This window comes from Podarcis tiliguerta, assembly GCF_965153285.1.
Source record: "Podarcis tiliguerta genome assembly, chromosome: 6".
Taxonomy (NCBI): domain Eukaryota; kingdom Metazoa; phylum Chordata; class Lepidosauria; order Squamata; family Lacertidae; genus Podarcis; species Podarcis tiliguerta.
The window spans coordinates 68334258-68354593 of record NC_139539.1 but is presented as its reverse complement, the minus strand read 5'-3'; the positions used below and the strand labels follow the sequence as shown (position 1 = coordinate 68354593).

Here is a 20336-nt window from a genome sequence, read left to right as displayed (position 1 = left end):
TAGCTTTGTAATGCAAAATATCTATGGGCACAAGAAAAATAATCATTATTTTAGCTGAGCTGCAGAGCTAAGCTGTATCTGGATAGGATTTTCCTATATTTCTATGGGAATGCTTTATCCCCAGAATGGAAGCATAACAAGTCCTCTGACAGATAATTTATAAAACCATCTCCTCCCTCCTTCTATTTTTAATGGGAATGTGCTGCCATAATTTTCACTTAAATTCTAGCCGCTCTTAACTGTGTTTTTCAAAGGGTGCAGCTGGTTTGCCGGGACCACCAGGAATCAGAGGAAAACCAGGACCCCCGGTATGCCTTAACACTTGAATTCATTTGCACTTTGACAGTGGTAGCATTCATTTGAGTTTGGTATCCAATAATGTCTAAAAGGGTTGCTGACCAAATCTTATCTGGCACATTGCCATACAATGCATGTTATTTATAAGAAGTAAGGAAATAAATCATTGGGCAATAGATTTGGGGTGTGTATGTGGTTGGGGAGCATTTTCAGATGTTCAGCTTTCATAATGTAAAGTCCTGATACTCATTGTGCGTGTTTCTTATTTCAAGCAAACAAGGATTGTTTATAAATTTGAAGAACGTAAATGGGGGGGGGGGGGGATTCTTTCCGGCCAAATTAATAACAACAAGAAACCAGGGAGAAAGAGAAACACCTACAGAATCTGATTGCTTGAGCAAAATAAGAACCCAATGGATATGAAACCATTAACCTATTTGATTCATATAAGAGAAAGGACAGTCCAAAAGGAACTGATCATATGACAGGAACTGAACTGTTTTTCGAATTGCAGGGATATGATGCATCCTAGTTATATTTTCCCACAGTGCCACCCGCGTCCCTCAGTAGAGCCTTTAACACACCTCTATTTTGAAATTAAAAATTTACCAAAAACGGGAGCCATTTCACCATGAAACCCTTAAAATCAAGATAGATAGATAGATAGATATAAACTTTTCTTTTGATAATTGTTCAGATGTACGTTTTTGTTAAGAAATAGGAAACGTCTTATGCAGAAAAACCTGAATTTATAATGGATGCTCTAATTTTAGGGTAAAACAGGAGATCCAGGACCCCGGGGACCACTGGGACCTATTGGACCTGAGGTAAGGAGCTATTTAAAGAAGTAAATAATGCATCCTGTTTTGCACTGAAAACAGCACAATTAGGCCAAGCTTCCGCTGCTCGTGCATGGCTCGTGCATGGCTCATGATGCAGTAACTGTACTGAAGCTGAGAAGGGCTGGATTTGGTCAGTGCCTGAATGGGAGACCACTTGGGAACTTTGGATGCCCCAGAAGAAAGGAGGTGTATACATGTAATAAATAAATAGCCATTGCTGATTCTTCGTTTAATGCAGATGTTTTTCAGTACCTGCTTAGAAAGCAGGATATACAGTTTGGCTCTGATCCGGTAAGCTGGGATCCTTTTAAGATCCTCAATAAGAATCTACATTCATGTTTTGCAATACATAAATATATTTAAGTTAGGAACGTAATTGCTTAAGAGCCAATAAGTTGTTTAGAAGAAGCAAACCCTTTAAAACTGGTTTATTTGCCTTAACCAGGTGTCATATTTGGTTAATACATTGGTGCATTGCAACCTCAGTTCTCAAACGTCTCTGTTGACGAATGATTCGGAACCCAAACGCCAAAAACCCGGAAGTACCCTATTTTTCCATGTATAAGACTATATTTTTTCCTACATTTTTGAAGTTTAAAATAAGGGGTCATCTTATACACGGATAGCATATAGTGCATTTTCTTAATTTTGAGTCCCCCAAAATAGGGGGGCGTCTTATACACGAGGGCGTTTTATACACAGAAAAATACGATAATTGCTTCCATTTTTAAACACGCCTCGGAAGTTAAACGGCTTCTGCTGCATGTTTTTCCATTTTTTCAATGGATTTTGCTGACCGCCCATTGATCCTTGGTTTTCGAACGTTTTGGAAGTCGAACCATCTTCCAGAACGGATTACAGTGGTACCTTGGGTTAAGTACTTAATTCGTTCCGGAGGTCCATTCTTAACCTGAAACTGTTCTTAACCTGGAGCACCACTTTAGCTAATGGGGCGTCCTTCTGCCGCCGCACCGCCACTGTGCAATTTCTGTTCTCATCCTGAAGCAAAGTTCTTAACCTGAAGCACTATTTCTGGGTTAGCGGAGTCTGTAACCTGAAGCATATGTAACCTGAAGCATATGTAACCTGAGGTACCACTGTACGTTCAAAAACTAAGCTTCCGCTGTATTGCAGAAATACGTTCAAAAGTTCATAACTATAATCTAAGGCTCATAAATATAATCTAAGGCTTGTGTTGCATGGCAAACCACAGTGTACTTCAACAAGCATTTTCTCATGTAGCTTGTGTTCGGTGGTGTGTAATGAGGGTCAGCTGACCGAAAGCAGGGAGAGGGAGAAGTAAAAAAAAATAATGCCAACAGGCGCACCCATTCTCTTGGGCCTAGCTACAGTATATTTTTGAATCTGAGTTTAAAGACTTCATTTTTATTTTTGCTGTGAAAATGGAATTTCATGAGAACAGGAGCATTGTTACTATTATCTCCACTGGAAAGCCATCTGATTAAAACCACTATCCTGTGTATGGAAAAAGGATTCCTTGCCAACTCCGGCAGACTGAACTTCTCTGTGTCTTCGTGGGGTTCTTCCCCCTTCGGTGGGGAAGTCCCTGCATTGCATCCCACAAACTTCTTTCAAAGCAGAATTTATTGTTTCCTCAAGGGGCTTTACTCCAGACTGCATCTGGAGTAAAGAAAACATAAGTCATTTCTTTCAATAGATACTTCATTGTATCCATAAACTGTTTTGATCTGAAATTGCGCACTTAATTTTTTTCAGGACGGTCAGCCATATGGGAGTCGACTGCCATATGTTTTGTGCACAGAGCTTGGGAATTACAAAGGAAAAGGGGCACGTTTGATTTGAATCATGTTTTGGTGGCAGCAAAATGCAAGTTTCTTAACGCACGAATCCCTGATCGTGCTCCCAAAAGTCTTCTTTCAAGCCATGTTTCATCTCAAACTGTGACGTTTTGAGGTTCTGCAAACAATGCTGTAAGCACTGGGGTATCCAATAACTTCTGTTTACTATTACTTATATAAAAAAAACCCCAACCTCATAACAGCTGGTAGTTAGCTATCAGTGCTTCTGCATAATTTCCTGCAACGTGAGAGTGCTTTGAATCTCTTGATTCTCAAGTGCCTTTGGCCAAGAGTAATTTAATTAATTAAGGTGCTTCGACCTATATTTCCAAAGCAAGGCTTGTTATTTCAGGGTTGCCAGGTGGAAATTCCAATCATAAGAGACACCAAGTGAACTATGGAGCAGTTCAGTTTCAGTTATCTGAAATTAGACACATACTCTTAAAATAAGAGACATCTGGCCACTATACACTTATACCTCAGGTTGCAAACCTGCGGGTTGCGCATTTTCAGGCTGTGGACTGCGCCGAACCTGGAAGTACTGGAACGGGTTACTTCCGGTTTTCAGCGCATGCGCAGAAGTGCAAAATGATGTCACGCACATGCGCAGAAGCACCAAATTGCGTCACGTGCAGATGCAGTGCTGCGGGTTGTGAACGCTGCGGGTTGCGAACGTGCGTGATAACATACCACTGTATATTATTTCCTCCATGCAGCTACAGTGACAGAACTGCATAGCATGGGGGATTTTGAATATATGAACCATTATTGGATATACAGTGGTACCTCGGGTTACATACGCTTCAGGTTACATATGCTTCAGGTTACAGACTCCGCTAACCCAGAAATAGTACCTCGGGTTAAGAAGTTTGCTTCAGGATGAGAACAGAAATTGTGCTCTGGCAGTGCGGCGGCAGCAGGAGGCCCCATTAGCTAAAGTGGTGCTTCAGCTTAAGAACAGTTTCAGGTTAAGAACAGACCTCCGGAACGAATTAAGTTCTTAACCCGAGGTACCACTGTATGAACTTTTCATTAATTCCAGACCTGGTCACAAGAAACACGACATGTTCCGGGGCTTTCATATCTCCAACAGAAATGTGCTAGCATTGCTTAAGTTTTATGTTTGACATTCAGAACACCTGAAGATTTTCTCTTGCAGAGCAGCTCTAGTAAAATTAATGACATGTACATTAATGGAATATTTTAATGTTGACTTGCAGAAGTGAAAACAAAGACTTGCAGAAAAGCAGTGACTGAAGTGTGAAACTAGGATTATAACAATTATACACATACACTTGGAGGCTTTAGACTTGTTTTACCTCAAACAGTAACTTCCTCTGTCCTTTTAAATGCCACAGTACGAACCACTTTTAAAACTGAGGGAAGTTTTTAAAGCATCTTGTTATGATATAGGAAGGCTGCTGTTCAAAGAAAAGCAAACACAGCTAGGCTAACATGTGAGCCTAAACAGCTCTTTGGATTATTTCAAGCAATGGTTTTATTTTGGTTGTTAGGCTGTATGTGTGTGCGAAGCTTTATTTAGTTAATGGGGAAATTAGCTGATGTTTGTTTAGACACAAAGCAGTTGCGTTACCATTCTGAAGTTTCACTGTTTCTTCTGTGATTTGGAACTCCTAGAATGTTGAGATATTTTGTATTTATACAAAATGGCCATAGCACTCTATTAGAGCACATATTCTTGGTTTTGCTTCAGAATGTATAAATCTGTCACCTTTTACTAAAGCAACAGGGCACGTGATTTGCCTGCAAAAGTTCCTAGGTTCAATCCAAGTAGAACTCAGAAAAATATCCATCTGAAATGTTTGTTGCCAGTCACTGCTGCTGACCTATAGAACACCAGTGGTCTCACCCAAGGTTGAAGGAGGCATCCCATGTTTCCTATAACAGAGCTGTTGGTTCTGCAGAGGAAAATAGTCGATGATAAGCTTGAGGTGGCTTATGAACAAAAAAGGAAAGGGTGGAGATAACCAGAGCCTTTTTTCAGTCAGAACTCACTGGAACTCAGTTCCAGCACCTCTCAAGTGGGCGTCATTGCCATTTTCAGAGAACAAGGGGGGTGTTCATGGTGAGTTCTGGCACCTCTTTTTCTAGAAAAACAGCATTGGAGATAACTTTGTTCCTCAAAGTAGTTCCTTCCTTTTACTTGTGCCTAACCTGCCACAGGGACATGGGTGGCGCTGTGGGTTAAACCACAGAGCCTAGGACTTGCCGATCAGAAGGTCAGCGGTTCGAATCCCCGCGACAGGGTGAGCTCCCGTTGTTCGATCCCTGCTCCTGCCAACCTAGCAGTTCGAAAGCACATCAAAGTGCAAGTAGATAAATAGGCAGGAAGGGAAATGGTGTTTCTGTGCGCTGCTCTGGTTCGCCAGAAGCGGCTTAGTCATGCTGGCCACATGACCTGGAAGCTGTACGCTGGCTCCCTCGGCCAATAAAGCGAGATGAGCGCCGCAACCCCAGAGTCGGCCATGACTGGACCTAATGGTCAGGGGTCCCTTTACCTTTAACCTGCCACAGAACTTTACAAACTATTAAAAATGCAAAATCTACAGATTCTTTGAAGGGAACATTTTCATTTCTGAAATTGTTATTTTCAATAGCTTTGCGAATGGCTCGCATAATGTGGCAGAGCAGTTAAGCGTTTAAAGTCGTTTTGAGTCTTTTGAGGTAGGTTGGTTTCTCTCTTGTAGCAAAATAGAAGAAACCATTACAATATGGGCTGGGGAACAGAATGTGAAAAGATTTGCAGGGTGACTTTTACATTTCATAGGTATTTATGTCTAAGAGTGAATGGTTTGATATAAATTAAGTTATCATCAGATAAATAAATAATATAATAAATAAATTATTGTATTAACTTGATCTAGAAAATGTGAAATTAGTAAAGTGTTTCTCGCATCACCCACACCAACATTTTCTCCATAGACCTGTTGGATTTTAGAACTGAATAAGCAGAATAAAAGCGTTATTTATTTCTTGATTTCTAGGGTTTTCCAGGGGATATTGGTGTTCCTGGTTTGAATGGCCCTGAAGGCCCAAAGGTAAGCATATGTGAAGTACTGTTGTAAGCTCTTTCAGAGTGCAGGATAATATCAGTATTCCTTGCTTAGAAAAAGTGTAACTTTTTTTTTTACTTTGAAGTCACTATCCATTTGCTTCAAATAACTTTTATTCAGAGGTCGGTCTTTGAGAAATCTTTTAGATCTTGACGTAGGTAAACTTGCTGCTCTTTAAAATACAATTGTATAGTTCTCTTTCAAAAGCACAGTAGAAGAAAATGGAAGAAAAATAGGCACAGCTGTTGCATCCTACCAGTTGGATGTATGAAGGAAGCAATGCTAAAAAAAATAGGCAGGAGTTTGTAGGAACAGATCCTGCCTCATTTGTTTTCACACTTACCTTATCAAGGGATCCCTGAAGCCAGAAGGGAGACTCCATAGACTTTCTGATGCTGTTCTAGGCATGGTCAATGTTCAGCTTACAATTGAGACTGTGAGTCTTTGGCTACCTAGTCATAGACAGGGCTAGATCTCTTCATCATTCATGGATGATGAAGACAGCAGTAAGATGATTGTGCAAGGGAGCTATAAGCCTGAATCCTGAATTCTCTGATGCTGCTATTAACATTTCCTAATCCACTGTTACCAATAATTTTGGACTCTTAATTAAAACAGGCTGTCTAGAACAAGGGCAAGAATGTGGTTTCCCCAGCCATGATCTAGTATCCTTGCTTTGTGGCTGAATGACTAAAACATTGAATCATAAACAGACAGCGCTATCATAACTGTGACAGAGTTGGGTTTAGGTGACAAAACACCTTGTTCTCAGCAGCTTCTTCCTGCTTCTTCTTGGATAGGCTTTTGTAACACTGGATCCAGTGTGGATAGGGAAACCAAGGTAATGCTAGTTGTATCTTGATAAAGGTCAGTTGGGAGGGTCCAGTGGCACAGAGTCCACTGAATTTTGAGGGTACTCTCTGAAGCTGCCTCAAAGGGACTTTGAATTTTTAAGTGGTTGCAATCAAATGCCCAAAGATGAACTGAATGTATGGTGTCAGCATGCATGTGGACCACCTAGGCCATGGTGAAGAACAAGATTTGCTGAAACAGAGTCAGCATGGATTATGCAAGGGCAAGTCCTGTCTCACGAACCCACGAGAGGTCTTCAGCAAGCATATAGAAAGAGGTGATCTGGTTGACATAGTGTGCTTGGAGTTTCAGGTACCTCACCTGAGTAAGCTTAGCAGTCATGTAGTAAGAGAACAGGTCCTCTTCTGGATCAGGAATTGCTTAAGTAGCAGGAAGCAAACCGCAGGAATACTGTAAATGGACAGTTCTCTGAATGGAAGGATGGGAAAAAGTGGAGTACCCAAAGACCAGTGCTGTGGCCTATATTTTTTAACGATCTAGAGTTAGGGATGAGCAGTGACATGGCTACATTTGTTCATCATACTAAATTGTTCAGGGTCATTCAGACAAAAAGAGATTGTGAAGAGGTCCAAAAGAACCACTCCAAACTGAGTGGGCGGTCAAATGGCAAATGCAGTTCAGTATAAACAAGTGTGTAGTGATGTATGTTGGAGCAAAAATTTATTAACTTCACATGTATTCTAATGGGGTCTGAACTGGTGGTGACTTACCAAGAACAAGACTTTGGGGTCAAAGTGGACAGCTCAATGAAGATGTCGACTTAGTGTTCCACAGCTGTGAAAAATGCAAATTTCATGCTGGGGATCTTTAGGAACAGAATTAAAAATAAAACTGCCAATACCATAATGCTGTTAGGCAAAGCTATTGGTGTGACTGCATTTGGAGTACTGTGTGGAGTTCTTGTCACTTCACGTCCAAACTGATACTGTAGAGCTGGAGAAGATTCAGAAAAGGGCAGCCCAAATGATTAAGAGGTTGGAGTGACTCAATCCATGAGGAAAGGTTGCAGCATTTAGGACTTTTTTATTTTTCACTAAAGCTCATTGATATCCAATAAAGCTGAATGTTGGAAGATTTCATGACAAATTTTAAAAAAAGGACTTAATCATGGAGTGCATAGTTAAACTATGGAGCTTTCTCCCACAGAAGGCAGTGATGTCCATCAACTTGGATGGCTTTAAAAGAGGTTTAGACAAAATCCATGGAGGAGAAGACTGTCAGTGGCTATTACTTATGACAGCTATGGTCTGCCTCCTTGATTTGCAGCTGTATGCTTCTGAATACCATTTGCTGGAAACCTCAGGAGGTGCTGCTCTTGTGCTGAGGTCTTGCTTGCAGGTTTCCCACAGGCATCTAGTTGGCCAACAAGATGCTGGACTAGATGGGTCATTGGCCTGATTCAACAGGCTGCTCCTTATGACTTGTTTAGAAGTTAGCAGATGCTGTTTTATAACATGGTCGCCATTGGTTGAAATTTTTGTATGACTACGTCCCAAGTTTCTGCTAGAACGCCTATCAACTCTAAATACACTTTGTGTGGACTATGACTTTGTCCCAAGTCTAAGTCCTAGAAAAAGCACCTCTCCTGCAGCAACAACTTGGATTGCAATCATTGTCCAAGTCCAATGACACATGTTGATATTAATGTTGATGTTATGTCAACATTTCAGCCATTTATTTGGGTACAAATATCTGCGATCGGGAAGTATGTTCACATTTCTCCCTAGTAAAATATACTGTCACAACCCTCACTGCTCTAGTTTATTGCTATTCACTCAGATCCCTGCCAAAATGCTGAATAGTTAGTTGGAAACTTCAAATGTTGTTTGCTATAATAATAACTTTTACGAAGAGACTTTATGGTCTCCATAGATTTTTTTGGCTCTTGTGCATGGAGAGCTCAAACAGCCATCTCTAATCAGAGAAAATTGGTGTCTTACATTTGAGATGAGCGTTAGACAAAATGGAAAAGCTTTTACACAGTCTGTAAGACCAAGAGTCGAGGCCTACATGACACTGGAAATGTTCAGCTTTAGCACTCCCAGCTGCTTTGTGCTGACTGCGGTTTTGAGGAGTTCCCCCTCTCTTTTATTTTTGGAAGAAAGCTTTGCTAAGCCTCTCTTTTCCTCATTCTTCTGTTTTTATGCTTCCACAGAAGTTAAATGTATGCTAACTGCCAAGAAAGCATTACAGAACTTTTGTGTTAACACTAGTTTAAGATATCCGTGTTTCATACTGTCTGCAAACACTAGACTGGCTGGTTCATTATTATTTTTTCTATTTCTTTTTCCAAATCCCTACGGTAATCAACAAATGTAATTCCCTGGTATATTTGAATTGTATAATTATGGACCGTGATCTGAACATACAGTTCAGCTTGTAAACAGCATTTTTCTTTTGACCTTTGGATGTGATCAACATCCAAACATCGTTGGAAGTATTTTCATTTCATTAGTTTTAGAAGAACATATTGGTGGTTGATTTTGGTATGTGTGCTTTCCCTTGAGTTGTGTTTGCCGATGATATCTCTGGCCTCTCCATCACAAGAGCAGCTGACGTAAGGATGCTAATTGGTTAGATGAATCAATTAAAAACATTTTGAATATAAAGGTGCCTCCACAATTAACAGATTTAAGCAGATCTCAAGCAATTTTTGATAATTAATATTAATTACTATACTTAAAAAAACCTGCAGGTAGCAAATGCTATCTTCGAAGAGGCATTTCGTCCTATGTGTACTAAAAGTGGCAATGTGTCGTCTAAGGATCAAAGTATGTGCAACTTTAGCTGCATCCTCATCACAGCTAGTTTGGCCTTGGATGCCGCAACCCTCAGAACAAAGAGAGAATGTTTCCCCCCCCTGTCTGAAGATTTATGCAAATTTAATAGATTGATAAATCAATTAGTCGGCTCATATTGATATGATTAATGGACTACAAATTGGCTATTCCCATATGAACCTGCACAATAACTTGGCTCAGGTTCTGAAGCCCTTCCTGTTGACTCTGACAAAAGTGCGCTTGGTGGGGATGTGGGAAACAGCATTTGCCATTATGGGCATCCAATCCCATTTAACCACACACCCAAAATCAGAGTTTGTGATGGGGCAGAGCACCAGAGCCACCCTCTCTGATGTTGGCATCTCTGTGACCAACCTGGACCGGAATGGGCAAGGCCATGGTGAGCTTGGGGCCACGTAGCTGTTCCAACAGCAGTACCAGATTGTTAGTCCTACTGGTGCAATTGTATGTCCCCAACCTTGCTGCCATCCTACTCCCGTCCCATAAAGCAGTGTTGGGAGGGCAACTCCATGGCTGTGCCCACTGCATGCATTGCCACTGCGCTTTCCACAAGCTGCTGAAAGGCAAGGCTGTCTTTTTTCCAATGTACACCTGGAAATATGCTTTTCTTTTCCACCTGAAAAGTTTATTGTAAGAGTAAGAACCGCCTGTCCTCAGAGAAGGCTGCCACTCAGGTTTCTACATGAGTCAGCGATCTGGACATAATAATATAATAATAATTTATTATTTATACCCCACCCATCTGGCTGGGTTTCCCTAGCTACTCTGGCCAGTTTCCAACAGAATATTAACATACAATACAGTGGTACCTCAGGTTACATACGCTTCAGATTACATATGCTTCAGGTTACAGACTCTGCTAATCCAGAAATAGTACCTTGGGTTAAGAACTTTGCTTCAGGATGAGAACAGAAATTGCGCAGTGGCAGTGGGAGGGCCCATTAGCTAAAGTGGTGCTTCAGGTTAAGAACAGCTTCAGGTTAAGAACGGACCTCCGGAACGAATTAAGTACTCAACCCAAGGTACCACTGTAGTCTATTAAACATTAAGAGCTTCCCTAAACAGAGCTGCGTTCAGATGTCTTCTAAAAGTCTGGTAGTTGTTGTTCTCTTTGACATCTGGTGGGAGGGCGTTCCACAGGGCGGGGGCCACTACTTAGAAGGCTCTCTGCCTGGTTCCCTGCAACTTGGCTTCTCACAGCAAGGGAACCGCCAAAAGGCCCTTGGCACTGGATCTCAGTGTCCGGGCAGAATGATGGGGGTGGAGACGCTCCTTCAGGTACACTGGACTGAGGCCGTTTAGGACATGGCTCCTGATTGAAAATGGGCAGGCCGAGAGCACTGACTTAGGCCAATGATGCAACATGCAGCCCCCTCTGGAGATATGTAATTTTATGATTGAATGATCCAAGTATGCCCAATGCAGTGGTATCTACCTTCTAGCAGAGTTGGATTTAGAAGGTAGTAAGCCAATCAAGTATACATTCAGATAATCAGAGCAGGGCCTTTCATCTGTGGCTCACGGGAACCTTTAATTATTTAATTCATTTATGTCTTTCAGAGCACTTATTTGAGAATTAACTGCCACGCATGCTGTAAAATGGAAATAGCTGGTAGCTTCTTTCCATTACTTTCTGGTGTTTTGTTTGGACTGCTTACATGATATTAAGAACTTCACTAATCCTGTAAGAGAAAGCTAATGGGGAAGTTACATAGCAATGTGAAGTATATATGACTCTTTGTAGACTCTCTAGATTCTTTCCTGGCATGTTTGATAAATCTCTGAAAGACCTTCACCTTCTTTTTTTAGTTGAAACTCCTATAAGGAATGGAAACTTCAGTTAATTATCCTGATAGTGTCTGGAAACACTTTTTGCAAACTGGATAAGTCATGTCTAAAGATCCGCAGTAGCAAAGAAAGTTGCTGCCCATCTGCATCACATTAATTAATTAATAGTGAAAAGTATATCGTGTTCGTTGACAGGCATGCGGGAAAGAAAACCAACAGCCGTTTAGTAATATTTATATTTCCCCGGTACAACGTCAATGTTTGAATGTGTTTTTTGGCCCTTTCCAAGAATTTTGGATCCGGTATGTGCCATTTCTGGCCCTCTTCAAGCCATTCAGAAATTATTTTAAAATTTTGCTGAATGTAGAAGCAGAGGCTGCATTGTACAAACCACAGTCTAGCAGCTCTCATTGGCAATGTGGTTCATTAACTCAAAGGGTCATGTAGGACCTGAGGATCTGGTACCTACACCTTGCACGATTGGGTTTAATGTATGTTTGCAGGATCATTTGGTCCAAGAGGAATAAACTTGTAATCCACTGGTTGGGTGGTTTAGCTGGGTCAGCAGGATGAAACATAGTCCAAGACCAGGGAGTGTGGAGGGTTGGCTTCAGAGTGGTTCCAAGGAGAAAGGATGAAGTGGCAACAGAGGCAGGGCAGCCAAACTCCAATAGGCTGGAAACTGGAGATGTGTTCAATTAAAAAAAGAAGTATATGCTGGCACCCATCTGTCTCAACAGACAGTTGAGGACGCCTCTGGGGGAGAAGTTCACACTGCTGGAGAATCACAGCACTGTGGGCTGCAGAGACTGGTAACTTGTGACTGCTACATCCCCCATTGTTTTGGCTGCGTTAGCAATACTGAATAGACCTCTCTGGGGCACAAGCCTGGGCTGTGTGTCTGGAGGTCTTGTACTGCCCAGACAATAAGCCCTCCCTCTGGGTCTAGCTGATGTGGTCCAAAGGAAAGTAGAGCGATACATTTTGCACCAAATTGGCTGCAGGAGTGGGCAGAAGGAGACGCCATCCAACTGTCTTAGGGACTCGACTCGGGATTCGTGTAGGGTTTACTCCTTAGCCTTTTCTTGAGAACAAAGATTTCCTGCAAGGGAGTGAGTATGGATCCTTCCTCAGGGTTTACTCCCGAAGCCTTTCTTATGATTGAGTATAGGCGCAAGGCAGAAGAGGTTTAGGATCAGAATTTTCACAGCCGTTATCACAATGGCTGTTGTTCCTAGATAATAACCGTTAAAATGGCGTTTAGACAACTGCCCTGCCTATGAAGAGGACTGTGTCTCAGTGGTAGAGCAACTGCTTTGCATGCAGAAGGACTCTGGTTCAATCTGTGACATCTCCATGTAGGGATGGGGATGTTCTCTGATACTCTGGAGAGCCGCTGCCAATCAAGGTAGACAATACAGAACTAGACGGGCCAGCACCGCTCATGCCATCATTGTGTTTCTCAGTGAACATTCCTGGGTTTTGGGTGGTTCACTTTGCACAAGGGAGCAAGCAATGTGGCGAGCTAACAATTGGTTGAATTCGGTTCTAGCCTTATAAACGCTTCTTGAAATCACACGTCTTCCTATCGTGAGAAATTTTTGGAAATGTAGCTTGATGAAGGAGGTTGTAAGCCAGTTACCATACTGAAAAATCACGTGAAAAACTGATTGTAGTAATTACTGTTAGTGGTTTTAAAGTAGACTTCCCCTATGGTGAACACAGTTGACCACTTTATGGTTGTGTGTGTAATTATTTGAGTAGTTTTGTAACACCTGAACCCAATCAGAAATGTGTGACGGTGGGACTGACCTTTGAATATATCCCTGAATATTAGGGTAGCCCTGCAGAACAGTGGTGAAAGTGGTGACACTAAACATCTGGCCTCCATCTGCAGCTTGGTTGTGGTGTAATGTGAAATGGCAAAGCTGTACAAGCAGTAGTGTACTGTACAAGCAGTAGTTCTTCACTAGATCCAGACATCCTCATAGTGCTGAACTTGTTCCTCAACCCTTGTTTTCTATCCTGAAGTATCCCGGAACAATATAATAATTTCCCCTTAAGTAGTCACATTATTGGCGATGCTATATTGTGGTGCTGGATTATGTAAAACAGCAGTTTCCAAATTGTACACAGGGGCACACTGGTCTACTCTGAGTGAACTGATATGTTATAAGGAGAACATTAATTAAATAAGGCACCTGCAAGTACCCATCCCTGGAGGAGGAGCAGATTTGCATTTTTGCATGATTCAGTGCTCAGGGCTTTCCTTCTTCCTGTCAGCTGGCAGACGTGCCACATATCTACGTTTGATGAGATCAGGCATCTAACTCAGTTACTTCTAATGCATCAAAAGAGGTTTCTCCTTGTGTCTCTGTATGATTAACTGCTCCAGCCTTGCTTCATTCCTATACGTTTCTGCTGTAGCTGTAGTTCCATGTCTCCGGCAAGTATTACTGGATTGTTCAGCAGTTTGCAATGCACAAATGCAGCATAATTATCCAGCTCTAGAGGTAGCTGTCTCTTGCATCTCTGCATCTCTGGACTTGTCTCCTTTTGATCAGGACATGCTCAGAGCAGTTGCTTGCAGAAAACAACATGGAACAGGGTTTCTCCAGTTGTGGGTAACCCTAGAGGGTGGGTTGTTTGTGTCTTATTTAAGTAGCGTTTTAATAACTGAATGCATACAGAATATATAGCAAAGGCTATTTTATGATTCTTAAATCAGACACACAACTGGATATTTTATGGTTGAATTATGGTTGAGTAAGGCCAACTTTAAATAAATTGTGCAATGTACTCCTCTCATTCCAGGCAGTTAGTGAATTGATACTGCAGTCTTGTGGAGTTATCAATTTGATTGCTACAGCAAAACTGTTGGAGACCCTTACCATGGAGCTATGTTTGTGTCCGAAACTCCTTTCCCCAGTTTGTTTCTCACCTAAAATAGGAAAATATGGATTCATTCAGATCAGTGCCATCAGCAGGAAATGCTTATCAGTTTTCCCTCGCTATAACCAGTTAGTTTCCCATTGTAAGCTGCCTTGTTCTGCGCAACTGAAATGCATATGCAGATAATTGTATACATATTGTAGTTTTACTAAGAAATTCAAATGGTCACAAGTGTGCTTCCTAAGGAAACACTTAAAAGAATAAAATAGAGTGAAGTGTCTTAGCTTTTATGGCATCACTCTTTCTAGGTTGTCTAGACTAACATGCTCATTCATTAATCTAAATATTTTGTGTGTGTGTTCCTTAGGGATTTCTAGGTGACAGAGGACCTCCAGGACCACCAGGCCCCAAAGGTGTTGAGGTAAGAAAGCTACATTGTTCCCTTAATTTCACACCATTTTTTTCTTGAAATTGGACTCCATTTTCACTAACGTGGTTGCTTTTGTTTGCAAAGATATCGACCTTCTGTTTTGGCAGGTGTTGAATAGAAATCGTTGCACATCGCTGTGCTATTTATTTCTTTTGATTCCTATGCACTGTTTAAATGAGCTGAATCTGGGAGCTTGCAGATATACTGAAGAATTAAGTTTCACATTCTGAAGAAGAATGATCTGGATGCCTAAATAAATTGAATGAAGTTGTTGAGTGCATACATATTTTTTTCTTTGTAAGGTTAGTTTTAAGAGGTATTAACGTTAAAAGATATTTCACTTGCTGTGGAGACAGTGGAGATATCTTAACATTGTGACCATCAGAAACATAGGTATAAGTAGCATCAACATAGGGTTTAATGAATATCTGTTTACCTTGGAAATTCCAGTAAATACAGCAAATCAAATACTTGGTATGCAAATGCTAGATAGTGGGCGAGATGGAGAACCTATTGCCTTCTAAATGTTGTTTGACTACAAATTCCATCAACCCTAACAATTGGCCGCTCTGGCTGGGGCTGATGGGAGTTGTAGTCCGACAACAATTGGAAGGCCACAGGCTTCCATCCATTCTGTTTCTAGATCTCTGGCTGCTGGTTATTATTATTTTTAACTCTTTCCTGTTTAACTGCACACAGAGCCATTTGGGTGTTTAAGAGAATAGTACACCATATGCTTAAAATAAACACAGCATTCAAGAATGGAGAAGAATGGCTAACCTGTTTTTATTTCAGGGAGAAGAAGGACCTGCTGGACCTATTGGGGGAGCTGGACCAAGGGTAAGTAACTTCATATTTTAGAACTGCAGTAGAAGACCTGTTGAAAGTGAAATTCTCCAACTGTTTGCCATTGTGGACTTGAGTTGGGTTTGTATTACAGTCACTGACTTTTTAGAGAGGTCACCCTGTGGCTAAGTGAATCAGTAGGGCATAGGAAACCCTTCTTCAGATCCCTGTTTGGTTGTGATGCTTGCTAGGTAGTCTTGGGCATGAAACTCTCTCTTGACATCCCTGCCTCATAGGGCTCTGAGAGGTTCAGATGAAAGCTGGGATGGAAACGTAGTCAGTGTTGTCCAGTTTTCTGCTTCCATCAGTGACCTGCCAGGTGCCTCAGGGTCAAACTGCGTGATGCACTTACTGCACCACATGCAGCTGTCTCTTTGTCTTTCTTAGATTAGTTACAGCCATGCCCCCCATTGTTACTGGATTGCAGTGTGCAGGGAGGGGAGGGTTATCCCTTTGCTGCTCAGCTGCGATCCTTCTGAAAACCACCCCTTCACACACCCTGTTTTATTTATATACTTCCATCTCATGAAACATCAGGGTGCCCTTCAACAACAGGCAAACAGTAAAACATGAAAAAGCTTTAAAAACAATATTACACCAGGAGTCCTAGAGAAGAGAAGAGGAAAAGAAAAGTAGAAAGAGAAGAAAGAGAAGAGAAGCTCTTATTGGCATCAAAGGTTACTTCCTTTTCATAAAGACTCGTCACCACTTTGGGGAGGCAATTTTAGGAGGTTGCAGTTGGGAAGAAGGGCTAATCGTACCTTCTCTGTGTGTTTTGATCCCAACACATCAAGCATGACATGTAGTTTGACCCTCGAAGAAGCTCAGAGAAGTTGGGGGTAATGGAAGCAGCCATCACTTGATGTTTGTTGCCACCATCTGGTCATCAAAGGTATATTGCATCTGGATATGAAAGTTGCACTGAAAATGGGAATGGTATTATTGCAAGCAGCAGTAGTTCATGTTTTCTGCTGTTCGCCTTCCTGCCTCTTACCCGAGGGCCAAAGTTGACAGGACAGTGTTCACATAACTTATCAATTGGTAGGTCCAGTTTAGATCTGCGACATGGGTAGGGCTTTATTCCTTTTCACCTCTCTGTGGTCCAGGCTGACACACATCAAATTTCTGTTTACCTTTAAACAACTCATTGCATAGTTGTTAACTGCATGAATGGTGTCACTTCTGGTTTGGCTCTGACAAGGCACCAGATGGAAAACAGTATGTAAAATGGCAAGGTTTATGAAAGCTGAATGATATCACTTTGTCTTGGTTCATCTGTTTTTATTTATTTGCTTTTTATTATTTTTTGAAAATATATGCTCTACCGAAATGTATATACACTTAATTAATTAAACAAGTTTTATATTCAAAATACAGTGCTTGTTTGCTTTTTCCTCTGAAGACCCAGGATAGATGTGGAGTTAAAAAAAAAAAGAGGCCCAAGCAAATGCTTTCACCAATAATATAAAGGAATACACCCCCAGTTTAATCTCTTCTGCACATACAACTTGCCAGAATCTTGCATCTGCTGATTAGACGTTCTTCTATAGGTTGACAAGAAGACACTTTTATAATATTTTTGGAACCTTGCTTGATGATGAGGATGCTAAACATGCTCCTCGGCTATCTAATGAGTTGATATTAATGGTGCAATTGCTGGAAATTCATTCTCTTAAAATTTGTCTGTGCACCTTTGATGGCAACAAATTTCCCATATTCCATTTCTTGTCTTTCACTGTAAGAACATCCCAGAATTCAGTATGATTTTCAGAAATAAATTCAATGAATTTTAAGGAATAATTTTAAGGAATAAATTCAAGTTTTTATTATGTTTATTAATTTTTAATCCATTAAAATACTCTGCTAATACGACCTTTTTGTAAAAGTAATATTTGAGGTCCTACTTGTTCTGTTCCCAAACCTGGCACACAGCAAATTGCCCAGGTTGTTACTGTGTGTAATACAGCATATTCTGTGTTAGTTTAAGCTTCTTTTGTTCATATAAATACAAGAGCCTCTATATGTTCAATTTTCAATTCTAGCTAATCAACAGTGGCAAAGTTTAGCTAAGCATTGCTTTTACTGTGTCAGCATAACTCAGCTCAGTCTATTGAAGCATGGACAGGTATTTTGTGTCAGGCATGATGCAACTCTGGTGCATTTCATGATTCCAAAGCCATTCAAAAGCAGAGGTTTTTCTTTATTTGAATGCAGGGAAAGCCTGGTCGAAAAGGTTATGCAGGTGAACCGGGACCAGAAGGCCTGAAGGTAGGGTTGACTTTTTTCCTGAATTTACTGTTGTGTGTGTGTGTGTGTGTGTGTGTGTGTGTGTATATATATATATATATATATTATTTATTGTATAGCTAATACTAGGTTCATAGATGAAAACTGAAAGCTAGTAAAAATATATCAATTTCAAAAAAATGAAACTCAAAGCGACTTACAAAAATGAGCATTCAGAACAAGGATAAATCAACCAAAAATTCTTTCTCTCTCTTCCCACTCTCTCTGATTCAACTTCACCCCAACATACCCAAGGATGAGCAGAAGATTCCCACCTTCTCTTCTCCAGCAGCCTTTCCTATCTCCACCAACATTTTCAGTATGGTCCTTGATCCACCCGAGAGGCTTTTGGGGATGTTATGGGCACCTGAGAGAGAAGGTGATAGGAATTTTCCCTTCTGTGGCTCCAAGCGATAATCTCCAAGTGTGTAGGACTTTGTGCACATGTTGGCCACCCGTTCCCTGCCCATAAAACACACAGCAGTGCCCACTCTTATAAAGAAGAGTCCAAACGGGGAAGCAACCCATAATTAAGAGACCATAGTCAGCAGGAACAAATCATATAATCGGAGAATTGTTGAGTTGGAAGGGACCCAAAGGGTCATCACCAATCAAACCCATTGCAGTGCAGGAATCCTGCCCACAGATGTCCCTTTGTGTCACTCTAGCCCACCCCGGCAAGCTTAGGGTTGAGGGTTAATATGATGAAATGTTTAAGCAGAGGATTGCTTGTATTGCTTTGGCTGTCCCCAACCCAGGACTTCAAGGCAATTATTCTACCCTATCCAGACCAGCACACCACTATCTAGACCACTTTGAGTAAAAAGAACTTACACCGCTTCTCAAAAATATACAGGCTTGGTCTGTGGCAGGTGTCTAGGAGAAGAACATATCGATGCCCACAGGAGATGCCATTGTAGATCTGACCTGGTGCATTGATGGTGTACTTAAAAAAAAAAAAAAAATGTCCCTAGACATGGTGGAACATAGGTAGGGGAAAATCTGCCCAATACACTTGGTTTTTTTAGTGGTTTATGGGTCATCAAAATTACCTCTGCTTGAACCTGGAATGTAGTTGGGAGTCAGGTTGGGAATGATGGTGCAGTCTGCTCCTTATGACCCACTCCTTCAAGAGGCAAGTCATTTTGCACCAGCTGAAGCCTCTGAATGTCTCTGAAAGCTTCCCCACAAATGACCTTACAGTTTTACCTGGAATAGGTATATTGAAGGTGCACATAGGCCTGTTTGTGAGTAGCATCTGGTGTGGTACAGTGTGCGTTCATTCACCTGTGGGCCATGGAAGATGGAGTGAAAAGGCCTCCTGCCAAGTGCACAATTGCATCAGTTTTTGAGTAACGTGTATGCATTACTTCTTCCTGAACTAATCAGCCTCATCCGACAAATAATCAATGAATATATTGTGCTTTTAAAAGGGGGCTCTGGCCAAGTAACATTATTACAAAATGCAAAATATAGCCAATTTATTTTAGCATGGCAAACTTGTAAAGATGAGTAGTACCGGAAAGGCAAAAAATTTTATTCTGTGCATTGATAAACTGCCTCAGGAAGAGGAAATGCACTAAGCTGTTAGAGGTAAGTAAAGATTGAAAACTTCTTCTGTTAAAATGAAATTGTGTGCTAAATTACTAAATCAATTTTTAAATTCACAGGGAGAAACGGGAGATCAAGGAATTATTGGGAAAACTGGTGAAACAGTAAGGATAAATTTATGTTTTATTCACAATATGGTATATTTTGTAATGATAGCCAGTGATTTGGAATGGGAAAACTTACAACTTATGGTAAATAGTGGTGCTGGGGGCAGAGGAAGAACTTGGCATGCGGCTGCAGTTTTCAGTGGCATCCCAACGCCAAGTATATTGTTCCACCCTCAGCAAAAAATTAAACTTTATCAAATAGATTAATATTAATAATTTTATTATTTATACCCCGCCCATCTGGCTGGATTTCCCCAGCCACTCTGGGCAGCTTACAGCCTATATAATAATGTAATAAAACAGCAAACGTCCCGATACAGGGCTGCCTTCAGATGTCTTCTAAATAATAAATTCAACCTTCAGCATAGCTGCTTCTGTTGAGGTGCTCATTTATCTTTGGGCTGCTCCAAAGTTTGAGCAGGCTGGGTTCCAAATGAAGAAGAAAAAAGGAATTAACTTGAGTCTAGATTTTAGCATAGAATATCTAATTAACTATCTCAAATAGGTTTGCACATAGCCTATCAGATAAGCATTCACTTACATTGGTTGCTTTGATTGCAATGCAAATAGCAGCTTGGGAAGAGCAATTTTCTTCTGTTTTCTTAAGAAGTATTAAACTCCTGCTCCCAATCTGCTGCAGTCTCAGTAATTATCAGCCCCTCTCAGGAG

At 41.0% G+C, this 20336-nt stretch overlaps 1 protein-coding gene across 2 annotated transcripts in view; it reads left to right on the top strand.

Annotated features, from left to right (window-relative positions):
• COL24A1 (collagen type XXIV alpha 1 chain) overlaps nt 1-20336 on the top strand; it is a 167053-nt gene that overhangs the window by 69115 nt on the left and 77602 nt on the right. For both annotated transcript variants that reach the window (XM_083444747.1, XM_083444748.1), the window contains exons 18-24: nt 255-308; nt 1071-1124; nt 5965-6018; nt 14755-14808; nt 15613-15657; nt 17878-17931; nt 19620-19664. In XM_083444747.1, coding sequence (XP_083300873.1) covers nt 255-308; nt 1071-1124; nt 5965-6018; nt 14755-14808; nt 15613-15657; nt 17878-17931; nt 19620-19664 — 360 coding nt within the window. The remainder of the gene's footprint in view (nt 1-254; nt 309-1070; nt 1125-5964; nt 6019-14754; nt 14809-15612; nt 15658-17877; nt 17932-19619; nt 19665-20336) is intronic.